The sequence below is a fragment of the Neopelma chrysocephalum genome, unplaced genomic scaffold (genome assembly GCF_003984885.1).
Source record: "Neopelma chrysocephalum unplaced genomic scaffold, ASM398488v2 Primary Assembly neopelma1_77, whole genome shotgun sequence".
Classification (NCBI taxonomy): Eukaryota; Metazoa; Chordata; class Aves; order Passeriformes; family Pipridae; genus Neopelma; species Neopelma chrysocephalum.
The window spans coordinates 734,029-750,182 of record NW_020897738.1 but is presented as its reverse complement, the minus strand read 5'-3'; the positions used below and the strand labels follow the sequence as shown (position 1 = coordinate 750,182).

Below are 16,154 nucleotides of genomic sequence, written 5' to 3'. Positions count from 1 at the left end.
TGAAAAAACGAGCACTTTATTTAATAAAAGCATTTTCTCCACTGCAACTCAGCAGTGAAGAGCTGTTTAAAGCAGAATCTCTCTATTAGCCCTACTCCTTCCGCACAATTCCGTTCTCACCATTATATAAAAACCCTTTCATTAAAAACGAAAGCATTAAAAAGCATATGGTTTTCTGTTAGCTGGGACTGGCAAGTCTTCCTAGGGGTATCTCCAGCTTTGTTGCCACCACAGAGGATTGCTCTTGCTTTCTTTCGGCATTTATTTACCTTCTACAGAAAAGGGACATATTAAAACTGATGGCTGTGTTTTTGCTGGTGTTGTTCCAGGCCAGGTCATCCTTGGCTCACCACCTCTGCCCCAGGTGTGCAACAACGAACCTGCGCTGGCCGAGGCAGGCGAAGGCCATGGTGGGCTTGGCCCTTCTCCCTTTTGGAGTATTTCTGGCAGAAATGTCCTGGTAAGTGACACCTTCGTGTCCCCACTGAGTGATGGCCACTGGCCAAGTAGCAGAGCTGTGGAAGCACAGCTGGTGTGCACAGCACACACCACCCCAGTGACAGCCCAAATCCAACTGTGCCGATAGGGTAAGGAGTGCCCTGTGACACACACCCTGTGATGGGACGGAGAGTCAGAGTGGGACATGCACCTCAGAACCCAACACACCTGTTTTCCACAGAATGTCCAGACACTCCATGGCAGTCATTCCCGTAAGTTTTTAAAGGGGGGAGCACTGCAAATAAAAACAGATCAATTTTGTTCTAAAATTTTAAATGAAACTCTCCTGTTTTGGAAAGAACTTCATTAAGGTGAAAATATAATACAGAAGTACCCATTTAGGAAGAATGTGCTATTAATTCTTAGCAGTGAATGTGGAAGGGAAAATTGCATTTTTATCTAAATGGTTTTTTCTGCATAACCCATTTCCAGTATTCTTTTACAGCTCAATAATGGGAACTTTTCACATTTCTATTTGGGCCAGACCACTGCAGAAGGCAGCCTTCAAGAACATGTCAAATATAACCCCTTAAAACGGATTCCAAGAGAAGTTCTACAAACAGGAGGAGAAAGGCCAGTAGAGCACACCTTAAAGGATGGTCAGAAAAGAAAAGGAAAAAAACCCTCTGTATTGAAGATGTAAGACACATTTTTGAGGGGGAGGGGAAAAAGGATGTGGTTTAGGAGGTTTTATTTCCCTAAGGGTCAAGAAGAGGTTTGGTCTTCCCCCTCTTCTTGCTCCCCTGAAGCAGAAAAAGCTTCTCTTCGATGCAGTTCCCAGTCCCAAATGCACACAAAGAACAGAATGGGGCCACATTATCACACCAAAAAACTGCACCAGGACATTCTGAGCTGTAACATGTACTGATACTTACAACCAAAACAAGTGTAGTCTATGAAAGACTCGTTTCATCAGCATAAACAAATGCTCATTTCTCACTACAGTTTCGTACCATTTGAAACTGAATATAATCCAAACAATAATTCCAAACAACTGACACTGGGATCCAAGTTTCCCTGACATACTGCCATCAGGCAGCAAGAACAAAGTCAAGTAAAAGCAAAAGCAGATTCAGAACTGACTGCTTCATGTTTTACCAGGTTTGCCTAATCTAGTACAAAGAAAAGCAAACATTAAATTCAAAGTTTTTTAAATTCTTCATTTCATCATCAAGGATCTCAGACTCAAGTGAACCCAAACTGCAATAGCACAGTGGCCTTGTGTTTTGGCCTTGTGTTTAACAAACAAAGCCACTCACTCTCCAAGCACCATAGCAGGGCTCACCAAAGAAGCTCCATGTTTTCTAAGCATTGTTCATTTGACATTCTTCACCTCTTTTGCTCCCCCCCTGTGTTGGCTTTTATTAGCTTACTTTGGAAAATTAGTGTAACAAAAAATTTTATCTTTCAAAACAGACATGTAAAAGTGCAGCAGTTATGGAAATACAATTGGACAATGAACAGTTTTTATTCCCTCTACCTCACCACACTCCGCACAGCAAAGCAGTAATTACAGGAATCTACTTCTGGTTTAAGCTCTACAGTAAGATCTTTCCAAATTTAAGGCCAGCAACCAACCCTTCATTATGCTTAATAGGTAGACATAAAATGTAATTGTATCACAATCTCCCAACGCACGTTCCCAGCTCTGAGGCTCACACGTGTCTGGCTCAACAAAGAGATTTTTTATCTGTTCTTTTCTTAATGGAAATACTGCAGCACCACTGGCATCGGCCACTCGAGGAAAACTACACCAAACACGAGAGGATTGGGATAATTATCTGGAGTAAGACTTCACTGTGTTGTTAAAACCTCACATTTCCAAAGTGGTGTTTGTTGGTCCACAGTAGCCAGACTTCTGAGCCCCACCACAGCCCGGCACTCAGCCACACCGGTGGGAGCCCTGGCAGAGCCAGGACCGGAGCCGCCTGCCCTGGGAGCACCGTGATCCCAGGCAGAGCCAGGAGCCCAGAGCACCAGGAGCCCTGGCAAAGCCTGGAGCCCAGAGCACCAGGAGCCCTTCTGCCTTTCCCATTTGCACCTCAGCTAAACTAAGTAACGTCAGGATGCAGTACACAAACAGCTATGGGACAAACCATTTTACCACATAACATATGACACTACTTTGATGCACAGAGTTTAAAAGCAAAGCTCACCCAGATCACCTGAGCTGCCCCTGAGCTTTCCCCGACACTGCCCTGTCCCCGAGTGTTTTCCAGCCATCACCCTCACACCCGCCCCCCCAACACAAGGAACTGGCAAATGATGGGGTGAAACTTCCCACTGATGGCTAGTAATAACAATAACAACAACAACAATAATAATAATAACCACCTTGAATGAAGGAATGTTTTGCTGTTCTCCCTTTTCTGGGGATCTGCCTATTTCAAAGTAGTTCATATGAGATTTGAATAATAGAAATAATAATAACCACCAGAATGAAGGAATGTTTTGCTATTCTCCCTTTTTTTGGGATCTGCCTATTTCAACAGAGTTCATATGAGATTTGAACTGCACTTGAGACAGCCCTGGTTTTCCCTCTGCCTCCAGAATGACAGCGTGGTAGGGAGAGCACGGGGAGCCGGGCTGCTCGCAGCTTCTCCCAGCACAAAAAGAACAGCATGTGCCTATATTTAGAGGTAGAGAAGGGAACTACAGGATCAAGGAAAAAAATAAATAAATCATACTGATTTTATCTTCAAAAAAAGCACTTGTGTTTTTGGTTTGTTTAAATCAAAAAAGTGCTGCAAGCATTTGACCCTGTATCCAGCAACAATAAAATCTGTTCCATCATTAAATACCAGCTGCTTTGCACTTTGAATAATAATACTATTTTTTAAGGGTTTCAGAATTATTGTCTCATACTTGTGGTAACTTTTATTATGATTATTAGGGAATTCCTTTTTTTTTTGTAGAATACAAACAATAGGCCCATTTATTATCTTCTTGCTTTTAAAACTGTATTTGGTCTGAAATTTTGGGCTACTCTTCAAACTAGGCAAAAAAAGTTTTTCAGCCTAACATTTGGCACCAATAAAAATTAAAAAAAACAAGTGAGTCAGATCAAAAATACCTCTAACGTTAGATACAACAGTTACCTGGCTGCCTGACAGGTCTAAGGGACACTCTCTTTCTAGCAGTATCACCTCAGTACCACTCCAGGTGTAAGTCACATCAAGGTGCTGTGACCTACTGTGCAGCTCAGATCTGAGGTCTGCGTCCTCCTCTCCCATTCTCCGGGGAGTGGGGAAGAGAAGCCTCCCTTGGTGATCCATCCACAGGCATCGGGAGGAGGTGAAACCCCACCTTTTAGGTCTCTTTTCCTGTTGCTCAGACAGAGATGTGTTCAGAAATTCACTCACACACAGATCAGAAGTGTCATAACTGGGGTTATGGAGGAGAAATGCTGCTCCAGATTGGGTAGTATGGCTGCATCGTCCCCACTGCTGGATGAAGAAGGAATCCATGCCCAGCTGGGACGAGACTCTGTCAGCCCTTCACTCCTGCCCACACACACTTCCCAAACCCCGCACGTCCCATCCCAGCACCCTTCGGCCCCAGCATCCTGGCCTTTGCTGGGTACCCAAGTGCTGAGACTTATCCCCAGGGTCCCTTCAGTTCCACCATGTGCCTCACCAGCATCCTCTGCCCAAGCCCCGGTGGCACCGCACCGTATTCCGGCGGTGAACTGGCAGCTGCCTGGCCCGCCGACGTCTGTTTTATTTCATTTGGACTGTAAATCTTTAGCAGTGGGAACGTCTCCCAGGTTTTCAAAGCACCGTGGCAATTTATGGTGCAATAAGTATGATCTTAAATAATAAAAATAATCATAGAGTGGGACCTGAATACGGACTCCACTGCGCTCTAAATCACACGTAAACCCCAATCTCCGTAAGTACAGTGGTAATGCCTTGACCGACTGTACCACCTAGTCAGGAGCTGGAACACTGGGTGGACACTCCCTCTCCGCCTGTTCCACCAGCCAGACAGTCAGAGCCTCACCTCCAGCACTGGATGGGAGGGAAGGCTCAGCCCCATTCCCTAGGGATCCGACACTGCTTGCAACAATGATGCACAGCTGTGCCTCAGACACCCTCATCCACAGCATCCCCTGCCTCCCACTGCTCTCACCCAGAACCAAAAGGCTTTTTAAATGCCATTATAGGGGAATATTATACCCAGCCCCTGTGCAAAAAAAATAGTGGAAAATTTTTCTAGGAAAAAGATCCTAAAATTCTGACCAGATAATAACTTCAGCCCAGCCTTCATTTCCTATGTTAATAGATCAATTTACATCTTTCTAGCAAAATGGTTTCAGGCTACATTAAAAAAAAGGAAGTCATACCTTTCTTCTTAAACTGCACTTTGGGAGAGGATTAAGGAGGAAGGAAGGATATGACTTTTTCCAGGGCTTTCCAGTGTATTGGCTTCACAGAGCAAATTAATATTCTCCATTTTAAATCAGGAGTACATTCTTAATTAGGATATAAAATGTTTAAAAATTTTCTTCACTTTACAAACGGCTGCTTTTTCAATTAACTGTGCTTCCCCAGCCTCAGGATGATCTTTCTATTAGCAAAAGAATGCTTTCTAGTATTTTGTGAATACTAATTCACAAAATTAATTAAATGCAGACTTAACTCTGAAAACATACATTTTACCACCAAAAAACCTACTGTCTTCCAACCACTGACCGATCACAGGCATTTCTGGGATCAAACCTAAAGGCCCAGCATTCAGCACTGAAGGTAGGAGACTCAAAACGAAAAAACAGGTTCTTCATTTTGGTTCTAAAATGCTCCAAACAGAAAGAGGGATTAAAAAAAGATAAATATCCCAAAGTTCACACAAACTGGCCGCAGGAGCGGGGCTGTGGCGCTTCCCTCACGGTCAGAGCTAGCGGAGCCCTCCCGAGCTCTCGCACATATTGTCTGTGTTTAAACTCAAACAAACTGTATTTATTTTGATGTAAAAAAATCTATCAAAGCAGCACTTAAACGCAACCACATTTCTGCTTACCAAACCAAAAAAAAGCTTTTTCAGACAAATGTTAAAAGCTAATAAAAATGTAGATGGCCCAGCGTCATGCTTGGTGGTGTTATGTTAAAACACCAAACAGACACAGATTAGCCAGAATTGAAAACAAACAGGCAGAAACTGCCCCACAGCAGCGTCCCAGCAGCACCTTATCCTGCAGCTGAGACATGGCTTCTTCCCGGGAGCTCCTTCCTGGGAGCTGCCCATGACGGACGCGCACGTGCATCCCAGGCAGCGGCGCCATCGGCAGTGCCCGAGCAGAGGGGCAAGACAAAACTCGGCAAAACGTTATTTCCAAATGGCCAGCATGGATCAGGCCCAATCCTATGGGAGAAGGATGTGCACTAGGTGTGAGTCAGGTGTCTCAAAAAGACAGAAGTCCAGAGCACAAATACTCCTACGACAACGCCTGCACTGCTACGAAAAATAACCCCAGTACGGGACAGAAACACAGAACAGCAGTGACCACGTATTTTTGCATCCGTATGGATAAAAAGCGCAACACTAAGAGAGCACATTTCTAGGCCATCAAATTTTACAACTTATTACATCAACTAAGGAAAATGCATTCTCCACATTCACATGCTTTTGTCATTTGCTAGGAGATGAGCAGAACATGAGGCCTTGAAGGAGAGGGCATTATGGGGGAGATGAGAAGAAGGGGTGCTGAGGAGGGGAGCAGCAAAGCAATATCATCTAAGATGTTCTCTTTGAAGTATTAAGAAAGTCAGCTTGTAAAAATTAATGGATTAGACCTCCAGCTGTTCAATTCTCAGCTTTAAATTTAGAAGGTATTTGACTTTGGAACATTGGCACATAATCCATAAAATATATTTAAATTTGTAAAAAAAAAACCCTGAACCCTTTGTATTAAAAGGTCACTATTAAGTCATAATGTTTTAACTGCAGCAACACAAAAGTGTCTGGCAAAGGAAAAGCAGCAAGCTACAAAGAATATCAGTATTTTTACATAAGCCAGTCATCTAATCACTGTGTGCAAACTGGGTCTATCTACAGAACAGCAACAATTCAGAATTACATTTTAAAAGCTGAGAAATCTAACCAAGATCAGGAAGTTAGGGCACACCTTGAATTTCCTGGAAGATTCCACAGCTTCACCTATTTAATTTCCATGAGCATCCCTGTGTCCCTCACCAAAGAGCTGGTGCACAGCCAGCCATGTTCCGAACAGCCGTCACTAACAGAGGCTCCTGTTTAAAAACACCCCTCAAGAAATGAAACGAGAATAATTTTGTATTTAGAAATAAACAACACACCAATCACAAACATGCATTAATCTTAAACAAACCTTAAGCACGTATTTAGAGGTGCAAACATTGTTCTTTTCAAGGGTGTAGGTTTTCCAATGGGAAAGCCGGACTGGCTGGACAGGGAGCCGCGGTGGCCAGGCGGGTACAGCGCCTGACGCCCACCATCCGCACCGCCGGCACCCGACGGGCTCCAGCCCGGAATGTGCGAAGGACAATCTATTTTATACCAGAGATAGAACAGGGAATGATCCTCTGCCTACAGTTTGACTGGTCTCTCTCGACATTCTCAATGTGCTCGAGAAATTATGTCATTAAACTGTTTCTGATATTTCAGGAAATTTAGCGTTAACAAAGCGTACGTGTTAGGCCACCTGAAGATTCATTTTAGAACTGGCTCTGCACTTTCTGTGGAGACTCTCCTCACACTTGCATTTAATAGAAATACATGGGAAACCACAGACTGAAAATGTACAGTAATTTGTCTAGTACTAAAATTTTATATGGCCACATAAAGGCATTTTACTGTACCAAAACCTCTCCCTGGTACAGAACACTGCCGAGGCTGGGAGTCAGCTGGTACAAATAAAAGCAGCCTGTATAGGTTTAGGTTAGACTTTTGTTTTGATGCCTTATCCTTTGTTCTATACAAGTAACAACAAACTGTAACTGTAGGCATTGCTAAAACGTTTTTTAGCAAAAAATTATTTGCAGTTCTACGCTCAAGCATTCCACTAGGTCATTGGTAAAAAAACAGGTATTGCACCTTAAAAATTAAGAGCAGACACGGTGTAATAAATCACAGATCAGAATAAATCTATGCTGTCATCCAAGCTCATATATAAATACTAAGTCTAATTCATTTCCTTTTACATTATACGTAAAGATCTGAAGCACGTTCACACAAAATGCCAATTTCAAGAAACATCTCTCCCAAAGTCTGTCTCACACACATCCTCACACCAAGTGTGTACAAAACAACCCCGTTAAAACTCACCTTGCAACTGAATGGGCCATCTGAAAATAACAGACTTTGGGGCAAGAAAGCACCATGATGCAAACCAAATCTGTGATCTGCATTAATTCAAACACAGCCAGCCTGTCCACTGAAATGAGAACAGGTAAATCTAGAGATCAAAAATTAATAGCCAGACAGACAGGTGGATGCAAAGTCAAACAGTGGCCACGGTTGTTATTGAAATGCCAATAAATTCACAAACTTCCTGCATTAAATATTATAGTGCATCACAGCAAGAGCAAATACTATTGAAAATTCTGTCCTTTAGCTTCTCTAATATTTACCATAAAGGTCTACAAACACTCTGCTGCAGAATGTTTATAAAACAAAGGAAAACATTTCTAAACAGGACCATTTTCTAGTAGAAAATATGAAAAATTAGTCAGTCAAGGTAAACAATGGAGAATTTCTGTCATTCACATGAGGCCAAGCAGGGGCAACCCTTCCAATTAATTTTTTTTTTAACAGGTCAGAAGAGTTTAAAGGATCATATTAAACCCAAATCTAATGCACATCAAACTCTCTCCAGGATAAGCAGCGGGAGCATTCCTCCCTCATATCAATCTGCTCGCTAATCCAGATCATTTATTAAAGATGTGGATTTTGTGTCTGTGGAGTTCATCGTGTAGCATCTTGACAAAGGCACTGGCTTCTTTCTTTCACTAAATTGTTAAGTTTCAGCAGCCCCATCAGGCAAACAAAGCAGCATCGGGAATCACAACCCCGTCGCTGCAAAGGGCGCTGGGCTTCGCCGCTGAACTCGTTTCCACAGCACTCACTCCAGCACAGCCGCTCCACAGCACATCGCTCGCAGTGAGGGCTCAGCGTCTGAAAAACCTCACAAGAGGTCTGATAGACTCGGTCCCACTAAACAAACCCAGTCCCTTGGTAAAGCCTCTAAAAGAACTCAGCAGTATTTAAAATAAAACATGCAGCAGAACACGCTGGGAAGGGAAAGAAAACAAAGGCTCCCGGCCGCATCTGGACCAAATTTGACCTTTGTTAATGTATTTGCAGCAATTCACAGATGTTACACACTGCTCCGGCAAGAGGGCTGGCCTGCTGCTCATTCCAGTGACAGGTTTGGTGTAACAATGAAATATTAACAAAAACTCACAGCTGAAGGCTAAGGGTGCTGCATGGCACGTGCCCATCAGCCCGCATCGACGAGCCCAACGGCCACCAAGCAGCAGAATATATTCCCATTTTTTCCAATCAATGCCGGTTCTAGGTACATACTGACGTCTTCACCTGACATCTGCAGTATGGTTCCTTCAAAATTTCAATTAAAAACTAAAAACTAAACCCCACCAGCACTTAATTACTGAGTTTCTAGAGAATACTAATACACATTTCACTGAAAGGTAAATTGTTCTGGTTCAGTCAAATCAGGCAAAGCAAAACCCCATTAAGCTGGCCTCGGGTTTTTAAGTGAATTTGATCTGGTTATTCTTTGTCAGCTAGAGCTGTGGTGTTGGAAGTCAAGACCACTCCTCTAGACTCAGTGTTATTATCTCTCACTCCCAGCTCGAGCTGCTCAGTAGAGGAAAATGTGAAATTCTAGAAAGTATTTTTGGGGGAAAAAACAAGCCAAAACTACCAGCCACTTCACGTTGGTACAAGAAATGATGCATCAGAGAAAACACAGAAAACACACTTCAGGGCAGAGCAATGTCCAGTCAGCACTACTAATGCTACATTCCGAAATGCAACGAGAACACAAGCACAGAGCTCACAGCAGGCCAGCACCCAGCGTCAGAGTTGTCACACCTCACAGGGGCTCCAGCAGCACAGGTGTCTGCTCCCAGTGACCTCCAGACTCACAGCTCACACAACTGCCAGAGATCAGCAAATGATTTTAATACCATTATGAGAAAAAAAGGTGAGCTATGAGGAATCTGAGCAGCCATTAAAACAACTCAAGTTGTTTCCCCCATAATCCTGGCATTAACAGACTATTTGAGAAGTCTGTTGGTCTGTCAGTACCCATCCTGCTTGTTCTGGGGAGCCTGACCCTTCCTCTACAGCTGGCAGAAAGCTGGACCCTCAGCCCTGGCCCTGGCCGAGAGTGGCAGGCAGCAGACACGGCACCCAGCACTCCCCTGAGGGGAACCTGCCCCCCAACACCCACTGCCCCTTCCTCCCCTGCCTGGCTCCTGAGGAGCCGCCCTGCCAATGGCAGCAGTGCCACAATGGGAATAAATCCCTGACCGCCGCCCTCGCACGGCAGGGGTCATTCAGAAGCCCCCGACAATGCCTGCACTCAGGAGGGCCCTGGGTCCCACGCTGCTCTCACTGACACTGCCCAGCCCCAAAACGGTGCCCACTCCCCAGAGCAGCATTCTGCACACCGAGGAACTGCCTGAATTCGGAGGAGCGCTGTATGGAGCCCGCACACCGGGAGCTGCTGGAACAAACACCACGGTGCAAATCCCAGCCGGCTGAGAAGGTTTAAAATCTCAGTCCCTGGCTAAAGAAAACCTTTTCTTAAACACAGTTTCGAACACTCAGGGGTATGGCAATCTAAAGTTAAATTATTTTTACTAACCAAGGAGAACAGAGTGTTTTGTCTCACCTATTGTGTCTTTATCACTTCCAACAGTAGTTAAAGTAAATTCTCCGCGGGTCTGTATGAATTTCCTCATCCGAGGAACCAGCCCATTCAAATCCCTCAAGTGACTAAAGCGTGAACCAACCCGAGTGTCTCTTTGCATTGTTGTGGAACTGGTTTGGTATTTTATGTTAAGCCTCTGAAATACTAAAACATATCCTTATATAGGAACACTGATTAAATGGTTTTCCTTCCAAGTGATGAACTGTTTTAACAGCAACATTGTGGTTATCGCAACCAGAAAGCAATTACTTCTTTCACTAGCTGTTACTAAGAATAGCGGTGATCAAAGTGACTGGAGGAGTGCTGTTAAAGACACTGCAGAAGCATCGCTCCGTATGACACACACACAAAATATAGATCATTTTAAACCAAATTACACTTTTAATAAATGGGCTGTTCCGAATTAAATCACTGCTCAGGAATTTTTTTTTATCCACGAAATCAAGACCTATGGAATAAGTTACTCTTTGAAATCCATTTCTAACCACAGCACAGTGTGAGATCTGTGTATCTGTGCGTGTGTGTGGAAGTGCATACGTAAGGGGGTGCGTGTGGTGTGAGAGAACATATATATGTGCTTGCGCCTGCCAAGGTAGAAGTGACAGGAACTGTGATTTGTGCTAACTAGCTATTGATCCAGTCAGATCTAGATGTTGTGTACAAGAAACAATAAAAGAGAAGGGGCCAGGAAGGATGCTGTGTGCAACTCCATTTAAAAATGGAAAAGAAGGGCCCCAAACAAACCAATTTATGTCCTTGCCTGGGTGAAGCATGGAGAATGCTGATGGGCTTCCTCGGGTCTGCCGTGCATGCTAAACACTTTGCTCGAAATGAGAGTCTCCTGCACTGGGCATTAAACATGAACAAAGAGACAAACCGTGGGGGCTAGGATTCACGCTTCAGAAAGCCAAAGCTGCAAAGCCAACCAGAACCGGCGAAGGAAACGGTCCAGTTTCCAAACCAGCTCTCCCCTGATTTCCCCAACACCTTTCTTAGCAAAATTACTGAACGTGGAGGACTGTAAAAAGTCAGTCTGTACCACCAGAGGTAATGAAAACAATTTTAAACTACACTGCAGTACCAACACATCAACTTTCCTAGGCACAAATTATGAGTTTATATTGGGTAAACTGCACATATGTACTTCTAGCACACCAAAACCCAGCCGCTTGTCCTCAGAAAGCTGGTACAGCAAGTGCACCCATTGTAACATTCACACACACAGCCAGGCAGTTTGCAAAATAGGGATTTGATAAGATAAAATAGATACCAATTGAATCTATAATCATCCTTATCTTAAACATCTTTTATAATAAGGGGGTTTTCAAATAAAATATTTTTTTCCTGAGTCTGGGGAATTATGATGCCCTTTGGACACAGGGAAAGATCAAAAATGACAACTTATGTCGATTTAAAACATCTGTCAACTAAGCAAGTTTTACACTAGCAGACCCAGAGCCTTATTTTAAATTGCCTTCCAATTAAAGGAAAAAAAATCTGTTACGAACGGTTCAGTTCGGTATTCACACTGCTGTGGGCTCCAAACGCAAGCAGGGGACACCTGGACCCAGAGGGGCAGCACTGCCACCAAACGCGTTTTTGCGGTTTAGGAAAACCTCAGTCACACTTTGGGGAAAGTGGCTGGAAGGCTCGGCTGGCACCAGGCTCTGCGGCAGCCCCTTCCTCAGCACCCCGGGCTGCAGTCCCCGTCCACAGCACCCCAGGCCCAGGAGCTCAGCTGGGGTTCACTGGGAGCCCCTTTGCTCAGCACCCCCACTTGCCCACTCCCCAGGAGGCACAACAGAGGCAGAGCTGACAGCAGAGATGGCACGGGGCAGTCATCACCCAGGGCCAGTCCGGCAGCAAGCGCTTTGTCCCTGCCACTGGACCCCCCCACAGAGCTACCCAGCACCCTGCAACCCCAGCCCAGAGGGGGAAGGCGTCTTGCACCCACCAAGGTCCCCACCAAGGGTGGAGTGGGCGTGGAGACAGTGTGCACCCAGCACACCGGGGCCACAACCCCACCACATCCCCTTCCCTGAGCAGCCCACCATCCCTCCTACCCCTGCGCCAGCACCCATGTGGGACAACCGATACCTTCTTTGCTGGGGTTCGAGGGCTTGGGCTTCTCCCAGGGTGCCATGGACTTGTCCTCCTCCTGCCCTTCCATCAGGGCCTTCTCACCAGGCAGGTACCAGGTGGAGTTGTGCTCCGCCATCAGGGAGTCCAGGTCAATGGTGCTCATGGTGCCCTTGACACCCTCCGAGCAGCAGCTGCCCAGGTCACTGTCCCCATTCTGCCCCGCACACTCCCCCTTCTTGCTCTTCAGCCCCAAGGGCTGGTCTTCCGAGATGCTGAACTGCTGCCGCTGGAGCTGGATCTGTGCCTGCAGGATCTCCAGGGGGTGGATCTCATCCTGGGCCGAGGTGCTCGTGGGGGTCCGCACCTGCTCCATGCTCGGCGTGCCAGGGTGGGCGCCCGCCGTGGTGCTGAGCCCGTAGCTGTCGGGGGTCGAGGTAGATGTACTGAGGAGGCCAAGGGCCAGGGGCTTCTGTCCGTTGAGAAGTGCGTGCTCCCCACGGGGCAGCTTGGGTGAGCCACCCAACAGCGGGCTGCGGGTGGGCTTGGAGGCAGCATTGTCAGAGCTGGAGGACACCTCATCCTCGTTGCCATAGCTGGTGCTGACCTCGTCAGGAAAGTCCACGTGCGGGGAGCTGCCGTCTGACTTGGTCACGCTCTGGATTCCACTGTCCAGGGAAGACATCAGGTCAGGCTGCTCCGCCAGCAGCAGTTCACTGCCCTTGCCCCAGGAGGGTGAAGTCAGGGGCTTGTCATGGGGGGTGCCCCCACCGCGCTCAGCGCCCGCAGCCCCCGGTGGGCCCCCCGTCGTCACCGGCACCGCCGGCTGCCCCGGGCTGACACCGGCCCCACCGCCCTCCGCGGCCGAGAACTTCTCAAAGAACGTGCCGGGGCTGACGTGCCCACTGTCCCGTTTCCGGCGACCCCGACCCCGCCCGCCACCCGCCTTCCCCTCGCCACTGGCCACCGGCTCCAGAGCGTAGCCGGGCGAGAGGCTGCTCTCTGCGGGCAGCAGTGGGGCACTGCCCGCTGCCTTGCCCGTGCCACCTCCACCCGCTGGTGGCCCTGCTGGGAAGTAGTCCGGGGCGGCAGGTGGCGGGTCAGGCTCGGCCTGGCTGAGCTTGCGCTTGGCCTCGGCCGGGCTCTTCTTGTTGAAGGTGACGTTGAGGTTGGGAGCGCCCAGGCTCGCGATCATGTTCTGGCAGGCAGTGGAGAGGGCAGCCAGGCAGCTCTGCCCGAAGACGTTGTCCTTGCTGGCTGCCTTGCTGAAGGAGCCCAGCGAGAGAGCACCCAGCTTGCTGGCGGCAGGCCGAGGCGGGGGTGGTGGGGGGAACTCGGGTGGGGGTGGCGGGTAAGCGCCCGGCGAGGCGCTGAGGGCAGGTGCAGCCCCATGGGCCGCTGGCTGCCGCGCCGCCGCAGCGAAGGGGAAGCTGGGCTGGGCAGCAAAGTCGGTGGGGCCGCGGCGCTCAGTGGGGGCACTGGGCAGTGCCACGCCACCGCCCGGTGACTGCAGCTGTGAGAGGCCACCCATGGTGGGTGCAAAGGGTGGGTGGACGCCGGGTGACGGCAGGGCCTGCGCCGGCCCCTCACCTGCCATCCGCAGGGGCTCCTGCAGCCCCAGTCCACCGGCACCCGGCCGGAAGAGCACAGCGGGGCCGCCCGGCTGCAGGCCCAGCTCGTGGGGGGCCGCCTCAGCCGGCAGCCCTGGCGCTGCCAAGCGCCTCGGCAGCAGCTCCCCAGGCGGTGGTGGCCCCGCAAACCAGGCGCTGTCGGGGGCCATGTGTGGCGCCGGTGGGTCGAAGCTGCGGCCACCACCGGCCTCCCGCTCGAAGGCGGGTGGGGGCAGGCTGCCGGGCGGGCCCACCTCACCGTGGTGCCCCAGCTGCTGCAGGCTGGGCGGCCGCAGGCGCTGCTGGCTGCGCGAGGCCATCTGCTTCATCACCAGGGCCGCGTTCTGGCGTTGCGCCAGCGCAGGGTGCTCGGGGCCGCCGTGCGGCAGCGGGCCCCCAAAGGCCTCGGGCGCTGGCGGGGTGAACTCGCCCGGCAGGCCGGGATAGGCCGTCGGGGACAGGTGGCTCTCCATGGCCGGGCCGTGCATGCCACCGCCCCAGGAGGCACAGCGCTCGACGCCGGGGGTGCTGGGGAAGTCGAACCGCGGCCTCTTGGCGACGCTCACATAGGGGGCATCGAAGTGCTGCAGTCTTTGATTTGGTGGCTGTTGCGGAGGAGGGTGCTGCATATTAAACATGGGGTCGGTGTAGGGATGCATATTCCTGTTCTCCAGTCTGTGAATAGGGTATTCAAACTGTGCATGCTGGTTCTGCATTATGGGCCCATTGTCCTGCAGGTTGGGGTTGGGAGTGTTGGCTTCTGTTTGCTGTTGCCTAGGGATGGCTGGCGGGCAGGAGTTCTGTCTGGCCAGCAAGCCCGGCGGCTGCTGCGGCGGTTGCGGTGGTGGTGGCTGCTGCTGCTGCTGCATCAGCGGGTGCCTGGCGCTGGCCCCCGGCTCCAGGCTGGCCGACATCTTCCGCGCCCCCCCGAAGCGTTCGAAGAAGACGCCGTGCTGCTGCGGCGGGTGCGCCTTGGCCACAGCCATGCCCGGCGCCCGGGGCAGGGCGGGCGCTCCCGCGAAGCTGCCGCCCGCCGGCACCTGCCGCCCGCCGGCGTAGTGCGGCAGCTGCCCCTCGGGCTCCGACGGGGAGAAGACGGGCAGCTCGAAGTGGCCCGCGGGGCCGTCGCCGGGGTAATTGTATTCCAGCGAGTCCACGCCGCCCTGAGCCGGCAGCCGCCGCGGCTCCAGGCCGTGGGGCTCGGAGGAGCCGGCCGCCGGCAGCCCGTGGAAGGAGGCGGCGCGGTTGGGGGACTGGTCGAGGGGCAGGCAGGGTGCCGGCACGGCGTGGCTGGCGGCGCCAGCGCCGTGGTGCTGGAACTCGGGCAGGGTCCCGGGGCGCTGCTGCCCGAAGCCCTCGCCGCTCTGGCCCTCGGCCATGTGCTCGTAGCCGTCGGCGAACGCCGTCTGCCCGCCCAACGCGCCGCTGTAGCCCAGGAGCCGCCCGCCGTGCACGCAGGAGGCGCCAGGGTCGGGCCCGAAGCCGCCGCCGAAGTGCGGGGGATGCTGGTGCGGGTGGGGGGCGCCGCCGGAGCCGCCGTGCGACTGCTGCCCTCCGAAGAAGCCGTGCACCGGCGGCTGCATGCCGCCGCCGTGCAGCTCGGCGGGGCCGCGGCCCGGGAAGCCGTAGGCGTCCCCGGCAAGGCTCATGTTCATGCCCAGGAGGGGCGGCTCGCCCAGCGCGCCCAGGGCCGGGTCCGCCGCCGCCGCCGCTGGGCCGCCGCCGGGGAAGGCCGGCGCCTTGAAGTGCGCGCTCATACTCAGTCCGGGCTGGCCGAAGCCCCGCTCCGCCTGCCCGCTGCTCCGGCCGCTGCTCTGCGGCTCGAACTGCTCCAGCCCGAACATCCTGCGCGGCTCCTCAGCAGGGCATGGCCGCTCCGCGCCGCTCCGCCGTCCCGCTGCCCGCCGCTCCCCGCCGCTCCGCTCCGCGCCGCTCGGCCGCCCCCGCTCACATCCTGCCGCGCCGCCGGCACCGGCCGCCCGCCCGCGCTCACCCCGCCGCTCGCCGCTCGCTGCTGCCCGAGAGCCGAC

General features: G+C 50.8%; 1 protein-coding gene across 2 annotated transcripts in view; it reads right to left on the bottom strand.

Moving 5' to 3' along the window:
* MN1 (MN1 proto-oncogene, transcriptional regulator) overlaps positions 1-16,021 on the bottom strand; it is an 84,806-nt gene extending 68,785 nt beyond the window's left edge. For both annotated transcript variants that reach the window (XM_027689708.1, XM_027689707.1), the window contains exon 1: positions 12,533-16,021. In XM_027689708.1, the coding sequence (XP_027545509.1) occupies positions 12,533-15,968 (3,436 nt within the window). In that variant the 5' untranslated portion in view covers positions 15,969-16,021. The remainder of the gene's footprint in view (positions 1-12,532) is intronic.
* Between the last annotated feature and the right edge of the window lie 133 nt (positions 16,022-16,154).